The 12,279-nt window shown below is 38.4% G+C and overlaps 1 protein-coding gene across 1 annotated transcript; it reads right to left on the bottom strand.

The window, feature by feature from the left end:
* Positions 1-539: 539 nt before the first annotated feature.
* Positions 540-11,668, bottom strand: LOC132933274 (uncharacterized). Its single transcript, XM_060999586.1, has 7 exons — positions 11,607-11,668; positions 11,342-11,522; positions 9,165-9,584; positions 8,490-9,103; positions 7,600-7,853; positions 4,702-5,866; positions 540-2,793 (listed from the first exon to the last, which is right to left on the bottom strand). Exons 1-7 carry the CDS (start codon positions 11,666-11,668, stop codon positions 540-542), a joined length of 4,950 nt encoding a protein of 1,649 aa, XP_060855569.1.
* Between the last annotated feature and the right edge of the window lie 611 nt (positions 11,669-12,279).

The following is a 12,279-nucleotide window of genomic DNA, read 5'->3' as shown; positions in this document are numbered from 1 at the left end:
TACTATTCAATAGGATGTGGTACAATACAAATAACACAGACATTACATACATTGTTTGACATTAGTTACGAATTCACATTATAGTGAATTCGCATCCAGAGAGAACCACGAGGAGGTTGTCAAACTTTCTCTCCGTTTAGCCCGAAGGCAAGGTCCACGAAGTACCTCCACACAGACCACGTAGAACAGCGGTGTAACGTATTATGTTTGAAAAATATGTCACGCGTGTTAGGTTTAAAGTCACCTAGACTATCATCATCATCTTTGAACATCGGGCGCATGTAGAACACAGACCACGTAGAACAGCGGTGTAACATATTATGTTTGAAAAATATGTCACACATGTTAGGTTTAAAGTCACCTAGACTATCATCATCATCTTTGACCATCGGGCGCATGTAGAACACATACCACGTAGAACAGCGGTGTAACGTATTATGTTTGAAAAATATGTTACACGTGTTAGGTTTAAAGTCACCTAGACTATCAGCAGGCGTCACCTAATTATAATATACTTACCATTGTCACCACTCGTTGCATTACAGAACTTCCCTGTACACTATGTTCTTGGTGACGAATCGGCCGCTGTCATCGGCGTACATGCCGACTCTCACGGACTGTGCGTTTCTCACCCTCGAAAACGCCACGTACAGTTGCCCGTGCGTGAACACAGGCGACGTCAGTAACAAACCTACACGGTCGAACGTCTGACCCTGCGACTTGTTGATGGTCATGGCGAACGACAATCTCACCGGGAATTGAAGGCGCCGCAGTAAGATGGGCAGGTCGTCCTCGCCGCTGGACGTGAGCGGTATCTTGGGCACGACGATGTCGTCGTCCTGTGCTTCACCGCCCAAAATCCTAGCCTTGAAATTGTGACGCCGCAGTTCGGTGACCACCAACCTCGTACCGTTGCACAGTCGTCTCCTCGGATCGAGATTTCTGAGCAACATCACGATGCACCCCACCTTCAACGTCAGCCGGTACGGCGGCAGGCCGTCCGGTTCCAAGCTGTTGAGGAACTCCGTGGGAAAATTGGCCACTTCGTCGGGATCGTCCGCCATCATGGTGTCGACGGCGGTGTAGCTCATCTGAGCACCGTCGACGCGCTCCAGCACGTCCCTGTTGACACCTCTACAGTCTTCGTTGGTGGGACACACAACGATTCTCCGAGCGAATTCGTCGACGTTGGCCAACGACATTTGCTGCGGGTACACGAAATCGATCAAATCATCAACGTCGCATACCATTTGCCGCGGGATTTGCACGGTGTTCGGAACGCCGTCGACCGCGGGCAGTCGGCCGTTGCCGAGCTCAAGCAACCAAGTCGCAAAGTCCGCGTCGTGGTCCGCGCGCATGTTCTGGACCAGATTGAAGCGCTCCATGACGCGCCAAAGACCGTTTTCCTTGATCGACGACATGACGATCTCGGCTCTCGTCCCTCTCCGGACCACGGGCAATATCTGCCTGAAGTCGCCGGCGAACAGCATGGTTTTACCGCCGAACGGTAATTCCGATGCCATGACGTCCCTGAGCAGGCGGTCCACCACCGTCAGTTGCAGTCCCGGCGACATTGGGGCTTCGTCCCAGACGATGAGCGCCGCGTTGCGTATCTTTTGCGCTCGCTCGGACTGCATGGTGACGCTGGACGTCGAGTCTTCGGTCAGCGTGCCGAAAGGCAGTCCGAACGTCGAGTGTACGGTCATGCCGCCGTCCATGAGCGACGCGGCGATACCGGTGAACGCCACGCACAACACCTCCCGCTGCGGAGGTCGGTGCCGAAGCGCCCATATCAGGCATCCGTACAGCGTCGTTTTTCCGGTACCCCCGGGTCCGTCGACGAAGAAAGTTTTCGCCACCTCCCGTTGGTCATCGACGGCCGCCATCACGCGGTCGTACACCGTTCGCTGTTCGGCGTTCAAGGCGTCTACTTGTGGGGCCCACCGTGCCGCCGCGTCTATTGCCCGGAACAGCGCGTCGTCCTGCAGCGGTTCCAGTAGACGGGGGTCGGCGAGGGGCAGACCGTAGTCGCCCGGCGATTTTCGGTGTACACGAAGTAGATCCTCGATGGCCGCCAGACACGCGGCCCTCGCGCGGTCGACGTCTTGGAGACGGCGGTTGAAGTCCTCCATCATGTTTGCTTCGTTCGCCTCGTACAACGCCAGCGGGTTTGAGGGCTCGCAGAACACCAGTATAGTGACGAACAGATACCGCAGCTGCCGCGGTGTGTCCAACGTCGCCGATTCCGTCAAGCAATCCCGCCACGCTCGGTCGTCTTCCAATAATCCGAGTGCAACGGCAGCCGCCGTGAATGTTTCGTGAACGACCCCGTCCACCGTCCTTATGTCTTGAAAGGACTTCGGGCCTCTTCGGTTCAGAAGTAGCAATCTCAGGTGGAAACGGTCCCGGTCCAGTGGGTTTACTATGTACATCCGAGCCAACGTAACGTTTGCCATCCGAATCCGCCGCGGCAACCATTGGGTGACATTTCTTACGAGTACGTTTTCTTGATTACGTGGCATCTGCCAGGTGTAATGCGTCGGTATTTCTTGGTACAAGTATTGTCGAGCATTCACGTCTGTTGTGTTGAGCGCGAAGAACTGCGTGAGTTTCGTACTACGCACAGCTTGGTTCTGTAGCCGTTCTTCTCCTTGGCCCGGCGCAAAGTACACGTTCTGACGACCCTCCAGGTGGACAGGAAGTCTGACGACCGTGTGACTTTTGCCGTGCAATTTGTACGAAAACAACCGCCAGATGCCTTCTGGTGGGCTGACATATCTTGAGTTTACGTAACTGAAAATTAATATTGAAAAGATAACTAACAATGGCTCTATAGATGATACCGTCTGGTGTTGTGATTGGTATTATTATTATTATTATATAATTCAAGTAAATGTAATTTATTTTTTGTTCTGTAGACACAAAGCATTGCATTACAATGTGCATGTGACGAAGAATCCCTACAACCGTTGAACGATATATTATGATGTTTTAATAAATAAATGTCGTGAAATCAAATTGTTAATGTCAACTCGAGTAGCTAAATATAATCATAGTGGACGTCTAGTGAATGTTATGAATTAATTTATATAAGTATACAATTTAATCTATAATTTACAGAGTTGGTATTAGTATATTAGTAGTATATTAGGTGATCAAGGTGATAACAGTGTACACATAAAATATTCAAAATTTAAATTATTATTATTATTATTATTATATTATATTATATTTTAAAATTTGTATCAGGTGGAATACATTATAACTGTATAATATTATTTAAGAATGGCAAAGCTGTAGGAATGTTAATTTATGCCAACGAAAATAACAATCCATAAAAGCGTGTTTCACATTGCCGAGGTGTTGAAGTTTACAATTTGAGACAGTATATTATGTGATCACGGTTAAACTTAGATCAGGTTATAAACCAAAATTTATATCTATTAGGTATGTTAGTTAATTGGTGTACTTAATGTCATTGATGTTCAGTTCTGTATGCAATGTAATGTGTATAAACAACTTGAATGAAAAAGCATAAAATAACAAATTTAATGTAATAATAATAATACCTAAAAAACACACATTAAATGTTAAGTATATAATATAGCTAGTATACAATAGTAAAAAAACTAAAAGTTATCGGTAAACGATTACAACTACCCTAAAAACCTAAAAAATAGTGAGTAAAATAATTCATACACACTGGACACACTGCTAAAAATGACACATGCATAAAATATTGTTATATGCTAATAATGATGGAATGGTAATAATTTTCAATGTAATACCTATAATAAAAATCTATCAATAATAATGTAGACCACCTATAGAACTCTCTGTAGAAGTACATAATATAAGGTACAACCTACATATTAATTAATATATAATATTATAAAAATCTTAAGACACTATTAAATCATTTATTAATTAACTATTTATTTAATTTATGTTTAATACTGTATGCAATAGAATGTTTATTATACACAGCTTGAATGAAGATACATGAAAAAAAGGATTAAATGTAATATAAAATTATAAAATTAATATATAATATTATAAAAATCTTAAGACACTATTAAATCATTTATTAATTAACTATTTATTTAATTTATGTTTAATACTGTATGCAATAGAATGTTTATTATACACAGCTTGAATGAAGACACATGAAAAAAAGGATTAAATGTAATATAAAATTATAAAAATCTTAGACACTATTGATGGGAATTATTAAAAATTAATAAATGATTTATTAGTTAACTATTTATTCAATTGATGTTTATTACTGTATAATAATAATAGTTTATAAATGTAGAAGTTCCTAAAGTTTTGCTCAACTGAATATTCTTATTAAAATGTAGAAATGTTTTCATAAAAAAGTAAAGTTCTTTAATCATTAAAATTTTAGTTTTTAGCCAATGTCAAACCAAAGTAATTTTATTATTTCAAACTAAAACGTGTACATATTTAAAATTAAAAACAAAACAAGAGTAATACAATGGAATAAAAACAAATGTAATTAAGTAACAGAATTTCTAAATTTAAGATTTTTATGTGAATTTTAAAAATTGTCCAATTTAATATTTAAAATTCCTGAACATATAAAGTAGTAAACACACTAAATAAACATACAATATACTATTATAATGATTATACCTAAATTTAGAAATATGTAAATTATAAAATTAAGTTAAGACTCACTTGGCAATCTCATCCTGGTCCTGAACTTCCAACGTCACACGGTCGTGTCCCTTGTATATATACTTGTAGATATACATGACACTCTTTATGGACGTGCATATCTCGACGTTGATGTGCGCGTCATACTTGGCCAGAAGGTAAGGGTTGTACGGCACTACACACTCGTTACCAACCTCACGACCTCTCACAAGTACCACCCGGCCGTCATCCGGTCGGCGGTACTTTGGATATCCGCCGTCCGCAACGTACACAGTCTCCTCTGCGTACGCTTTCGGGAAATCTTTGGAGCATTTGTTGTCCACCATGCACGGACACTGTGGATTGACTGTTCCACACGGCCCGTGGATCATGTGAGACTTGACGCAGTCGTGTAAGCGCCTGTCGATTGCGGGGTCCGGCAAGAAGGCGCAAACCACGTCGTCCACGTCCTCGGCCGTACGGAACTTACAGTCCTCCGCCAGGATTATCAGTATATGCGCATGGGGCAGACCACGTTTCTGAAACTCTATAGTGTACACGTAAGCGCCGACATTACCAAACACACGATTTACAGTTATGTCACCTATTAGCTCCTGTAGCTTCCTGTTGAACACTCTGGCCACCAGGTCCGGCCTGTCGCTTGCCGTGCTGTGGGCAGCCAGGTTTTCAGTGATCTCTGGCCACCTGGGGTTGCACGTAAACGTTATGAACAGGTCGGGTTTCCCTTTGGTACGCACTACGGTGATGGCGTCTTGATAATTCATCTTGTTGAATCGGTCGCTACCCGTGAACGTCGACGGCAATATGATCCTACGCCCGACCGCCATGGGATCGATGTGGAGCTGTTGGTTCACATGGTCCATGAGCCCTTGATACGCTTCGGCGAGGAGATCCCTCTGGTGCAAACGTATGTAGTTCAGATTATTCGACTCCATTCGAACATACTGGTCGCACACATACATCTGCAACAAGAACCGACCCTGATGTAACAAACTAAACAGTTCATGTCTTTGGTCGTTATTTCCCTGATATCTAACAGCCAAACGGTAGCACGCAAACTCTCTGATACTGTTGCGATTGCGGACATTGTTTCGTCGGTTGCCCGCTTGCAACATCCCGTTATGCCAACCGGCCTCGCCGTACGGGAAAAACAGCGGATACAACATCGGATCCGAGTGACACGACCCTTGTGAAATGTAACGAATGGTATATATTATTTAAAGTGAATTGCTAAATCAACGATTTGTAGTAGCTGGGGGTTAGAGGATGGAGTTGTGATTGTGTTGTGAGTATAGCAAGTACATAACCGCAAAAGAAAGGCAATGTGTAAAAAAAATATTAACTCTGATCTCTTTGTATTCCAAGGATTTATAGTGTATATTTGTAAGTGATGTCTGTTATGAAGTCCAAACAAATCATGGAATTAAGCACCGAAGTAATGTGACTATATTATGTTTGATTATTGATAAATTATATAGTACACTACATACAAATCATAACACGACTTATTGTCATACTATCACTACAAGATGAACATAATTTATAATGAATATGGTTGTAAAGAATTTAATATTTTTAATTTAACTTTTTCTAATATTTTATGTATACATAGGTCCCCTAGCTCGAATAGCAATACCTGATCTATTATGATTAAATTATATCCTGAATAGAATTCCTGGCCTGTCTATTTAACATTCTAATCACTGATAAATCTTTGAACGACACTTATTATCGGAGATGCGAACAATAATATAATTATCCTTCATAGTCTTTCAAAAAAATAGGAGACCGCTGCAGGATTTGTCAAAATATCAGTAAAGCTTATTAAAATAATTTTACCTCAGAATTTAATAGATTCATTCAGAAACTTAATTTAAAAAAGTAAAAATTAAGTAAAATGTACTATTAATTCTGAAAAAACTGTTTTTGTTGCGTTTTCTATTTATAATTCAACTCAGTTTTCTAAGCACAAACTAATAATATAAAATGATAGTCATAAAACTGACAGTGCATATTATTTTAAAGTTAAGAGATAAAAGTCAGATAATTAGGTTTAATATTAAGACTGCAATTTGAGATGGAACATCCATATACAACATATTAATATGCGCTTACAAACTATTATTACTTGACACTATATCAATCTATTTTACAATATGGGATAACTATATGGGGTGGTACCTCTGAAAACACACTACAACCACCAATATAATTTGATATACATAAATAAACGTGAATCTATAAGATACAACCTAAATATCAATTATTCAAAAAACAGTATTGGTCAGATATTTCTAGACTATTTAGGACCAACTTATTTCAATAATCTAGAAATTAATTTTAAGAGGTATCTAAGGTAACTAATTTGTTATCTCAATTACATAGTTTATAAGTTTCTCATTTTTGTTATAATTGTATCGAGTCTTTTTATAATTATATTATATTATTTTATTATTTTTTTGTTAAAAATTGTTATAATGTTTGATTTAAAACTGTTTGAATAAATAAATAAATAGTAAATTGTATATGCTGTGTAATCTCTCTAGCTAAATAGCTTGTTCAGTATCCTTATATTATTTTATTGATGATACACGTGATAAGTACTATATGTTGATCCCCGCTGTATTTAATGTATAATGATGTAATTTAGTAAAGTATTACTGCACAAGTGAACGGGTTAAGGTCGGTTTTGACCTAACGAATTAGTTATTAAGTAATTATATTTCAAAATAATGTCCAAAATGTAGTGTATACTTAATGTAAATTTAAAATCGCAGTGTCAGCTTTACTGTACAACAAAAACTATGATTCTATTTGATGGTGTTGATATTAATGTGCAATAAATATAGTGAATATAAGTGAACAATTTGAGACAGCTGTGTAAAAAATTGTGTTTTTAGTAAATAATTATTAACTAACCCGCTGGTATGGTTTGCATCCTGTGTTGCGGGTTGATTGGATTCGTATCGTAGATGACCAGATTAATGTCTCTTGGCGGACGACCCCCTTCACCTACGAACACGGCCGCAACTTCGTTTGCGGTAGGCAGGTTGTTTCGCCCGTCGTCCCGGGCCGCATCTCGGACAAAATGCATCGTCACTGGCCTAGGTCGCACACCTGCGGGATCGGCATCGGCTAGGTCTCTTTCTGCCAGCCACACCTCACGCATGTTCCTGGAACAAATATAGACATGTATATTTTTATAGTTAGACAGACTCCATGTAGAAATCATAAAAAAATCATTCAGTGCATTTAACTCTATAATTGTATAATTAACATAATACATAATAATAAATATATATATTATAAATGTGTGTGAAGTGTAGTAAGCTTAGGAGACCACATATAACAATAAAACCTATACTTCCTAAACCTATATAAATCCAAGCATTAAATTAGTAATATATTTTGGTATAATTATGATATAATAATAATAATTTTAATAATAAGATAAAATATAAAAACGTCCCAGCCCTAAGTTATATTTAATGTTACCTATATCATTCATAAGCACATATAACTCTGTTGGTAGCAGAGTAAAATTACATATAAAATTTAATATAATTTAAGTAATAAAGGTAAGAAAATTGAATTTTTGAATCAACATTAAGTAATAACTGCAGTATATTGGTAGCTGCGAGTGTCTAATATCAACGTAGTATCTAGTTTGACAGTTGACATAGTTAGTTTATTGGTTACAGTTTTTTTGTTTTTCTGTCTACTTTGAGAAAGGTATCTGTAAAAGAAATGTACTCTAAGGGGCAATTCCTATTCCTAATGTTAATAAATACAATAAATTTATATCTTACTTAAAAGCCATTGCGTACGGATTTACGTCCCGCAGAAAACCGTCCAATAGTCCCATCACAACTACGGACAGTTCACGCTGATTTCTCTGCAGAGCCATCCCAACGCGGCGGGTGTTGGCCTCTGCGGACTCGAGGAAATACAACTGACAGTAGTTGGCATCTACTCGGTCAACGGCCACGTCATTATTTATCCTCTGATAAGTTTGGCCTTGGATACACATCGTTCGCGGTCCACGCCCTCGCAAACGCCTGTCGTTTGTGCCACAGCTAAACGCAGCGAATGCCAGGGCGTTGTTGTACCGGCGAATGTCGTCTCGGAATCTACGACTATCCTGTGAATCTCCAATCAACAAACTCATTAGTAAAAAAGGGGCGGGCAACAACGCGTGTTGTCCTGCAGCGGTCACTTGACCGTTGTTACAGCAAGTGGAGAAGTGCCTATTGGCATCCCGGCCCACAACCTCGCCTTCGAAGTGGCGGGCGTTACACTGTGTGCAGATTCTGTTTAACGCGCCCGCGTTGTGCCGCTCTGGAAGCGGGTGTGTCACGCCTGCCTGCCTGTCAATTATTTGCGCACGCCCTCGGGGTTGTTCATCCACGGCAAGTGGTTGGAACTGCAATTTAAATGATAAGTTTTATTTATGGTTTTTTTATAAGTAAGACATATTTACTGACCTCTTCGTCGACGTCTGGCTGCAACTCGTCGAGCATGTCCTCAAACTCCAGTTCCGCTTGCACTTCGTCCATCTGCACTTCTACCACTTCCACGTCCTCCCATCCGTCCATCTGGACTTCTACCACTTCCACGTCATCCCCTCCGTCCATCTGGACCTCAACAAATTCCATGTCCTCCACCACTTCCATCTGGACCACCTCGTCCTCTACCACTTCCATCTGGACTACCTCGTCCTCCACTTCCTCCACACCTTCCATCAGGACCTCGACAAATTCAATGTCCTCCACCACCTCTACTCCTTCCACATCATCCCCTACATCCACTGGGACGCCAACGACTTCCACGTACTCCACACCCTCCACTGGGACGCCGACGACCTCCACGTGCTCTCTTTCTTCCATCTCGACGTCCCCAAGCACCTAAAAGTTAGGTTGAGTTTAGAGTAGGTACAATTGTATTGATAATTCTATATAATTATAATAATAACAACAATAATTATTGCTATCTATGACAGTAAGCGTAGGTACCTATAATATGCAATAAGTGAATTTATATGAAATAAGGTTTATGTCACACAAATAAAAGCATACATGTTGTGGTTCAAATTTTTTTTTAAATAGTTACAAAATAATGTTTAGCTGAATGTGTGTTCAATGTGATCAAGTCACACATATATACAAGCCCTGCCTAACCTTAATGCAATCTTTTATGATAACATTGCAGTAGGTATATTGAGATAATAAAAGATGCACTGAATTTTGTTACAGTGAAATAAATAAATTTTAACTTTAAATTAAAACTTTGGTTGAATGAAGTTTAAAAAGTGAGCTGTATATCGAACGCCATAACTATATCAAATATTGGCAATAAGGTTTGTAGAATGTTTTTGCTGTTGTCATTTTGTACTGGGAGTACAGTGTACCTACACACTTTATTTGAAATAAAATTAGTTATAAAATCATGTGAGAATTGTAAACCATCAGCACAGCAAGTAGGCTATTGGATTTGGTTTGCAGTCTAGTAAAGTATCAAACTGTAGCCACTGTGAAATACCGCCCACATGGGTAAATTGAAATAATAAACACATATTAATGCACAAAAGTTGATATAGTAGGTAACATTTAAAATAAAGTGAGATAATTGTAACTTAAACCTAGGTCAGTAGTAAGTAGTGAGTAGTAGTAGTGGTAGTAATATTAAGAACAGTGTGAGGAAACGTTTAAGTATTTTGTTTATTGGTTGTAAACACCCATAATAAAAGTGAAAATACAGTGAGATTTTTTTGAACTGTGTAAGAAAACATTCCAAATGCCTATAATAATATAATAACTAACTGTAACCGTAGAACATGTATAATACTGCCATTGAAGTTGTGTGAGCACTGAAAAAAGTCTACCTAAATAACATAGTACAATGCTATTGGTTAAGATAAATGTTGTATTAAAAATTAACAAGTACCAATCATAGTACAAAGAAATCCACATATTAATAACTTTGAAGCATTGTAAAACTGTATTGCACTGTATAACAGTAAGTGTTATAGTGAAATCATATGATAATAATTTAAGATTTATGATATACCAATAAAAGTATACATGTTATAGTTAATTTTTCAGAGCTGTACAAAATAATGTTTAATTGAATGTGTAAGTAAGCTCTATCTAACAATCTATTGTTTGTATTAAGTATTGAAATAGTATAAACATTTCTAAGAGTACCACATGTGAAATGATAAAATACTTATCTAGTACACAACTTACAAATAAAGAAGAGTAGACCTAGGTCTGTAGTAAGTAGTAGTAGTAATATTAAGAACTGTAAGAAAACGTTTGAGTATTTTGTTTATTGGTTGTAAATACCCATAATAAATGTCACAATAAGCTATGCCCATAAGACAGCAATGTTGTTTGTAATTTTTTAAAGAATAAAAACAATAAAAAAGAGTATAATTTAATACAGAATGTTAACCAACAACAATAACTTAATGCAAGTACCTATAGAATAGTATCAAAATGGGTATATTGAAATAATAAACCCATATGTGATATTTTAATGCACACTGTATTAGTGAGTATAGTAATGTAATGATCAAGCGAGTGAATCTTATACGGTAGGTGCAGCCCGACACTATTTGTTTAATAAAGTGATCAAAGGTTGTATGTTGGTTGTCACTCACTACTGACGGCACTGCTCCAACAGTTAGTCGACGGCGATGTACGGCTCCTCCGTAGTAATCATGACCGGCAACAAAATGCCTTGAACAGAGCTTGGAGTGAGCCAATATCTGTCGAGCATTGACACCATTGTCCTCGGTGAACATCACCCATTGACGCTTCCGATCGACATTTGCTGGAAAACTAATACAATCATCGTATCATGAATAGTTGTGTTATAATATGTCAAAAGTAATCGTAATAAGTACGTATACATTATATAAATACCCATGCACTGAAACGCCATCCACGCCTTCGACGTTGCCACAAATCATACAATGTTTGACCATTGTTATATTTGTCTGAAAAGATATATAATAACATTTTTAAAAGGTAATGGCCAAACATTTAGTATATTTATTATTATTATTATATTATATAATATAATATAAGCAAAACTCCGTGTTCGTATAATGGAATTATCTTATCAGTACCTATGTTATCAGTTAATAATCCGGTGTTGTGTTTATTTTTAGAAATGCAGTAAATATTATTTGTTCACGGTAGGTATAAAATATTATTAAGTGTACATAGAGTATTGAGTATGAACTAAACAAAAGTGACATACTATTGTAGGGTGACGTCCGCACACACAATATGGTCTTGGAAATCGTAACTGCAAAAAGCGTCGTTTAAAGATTTTTGTGCACGTAGGCGTTTAAGTCTATGTCCGGATATGAACACGGAAGTACAAATGTCGTATTAACATTAAATACGAAACACGAAAAGGTGGAAATAGCGTGTATATAGTAATACACAATATCGTGAATACGGAAACGCATCGTACACGAATGAAAGAAGATGAATCCACCTCGCGTACGTACAATGTCATGAATAAACCAGTAGGTAGGTACGCGGGCTATACAAACGTTCTACTATTAATTATTATTATTATGTATTT

This window comes from Metopolophium dirhodum, chromosome 1 (assembly GCF_019925205.1).
Source record: "Metopolophium dirhodum isolate CAU chromosome 1, ASM1992520v1, whole genome shotgun sequence".
NCBI lineage: Eukaryota > Metazoa > Arthropoda > Insecta > Hemiptera > Aphididae > Metopolophium > Metopolophium dirhodum.
The sequence above is the reverse complement of the archived record's forward strand: the minus strand, read 5'-3'. Positions and strand labels throughout refer to the sequence as shown.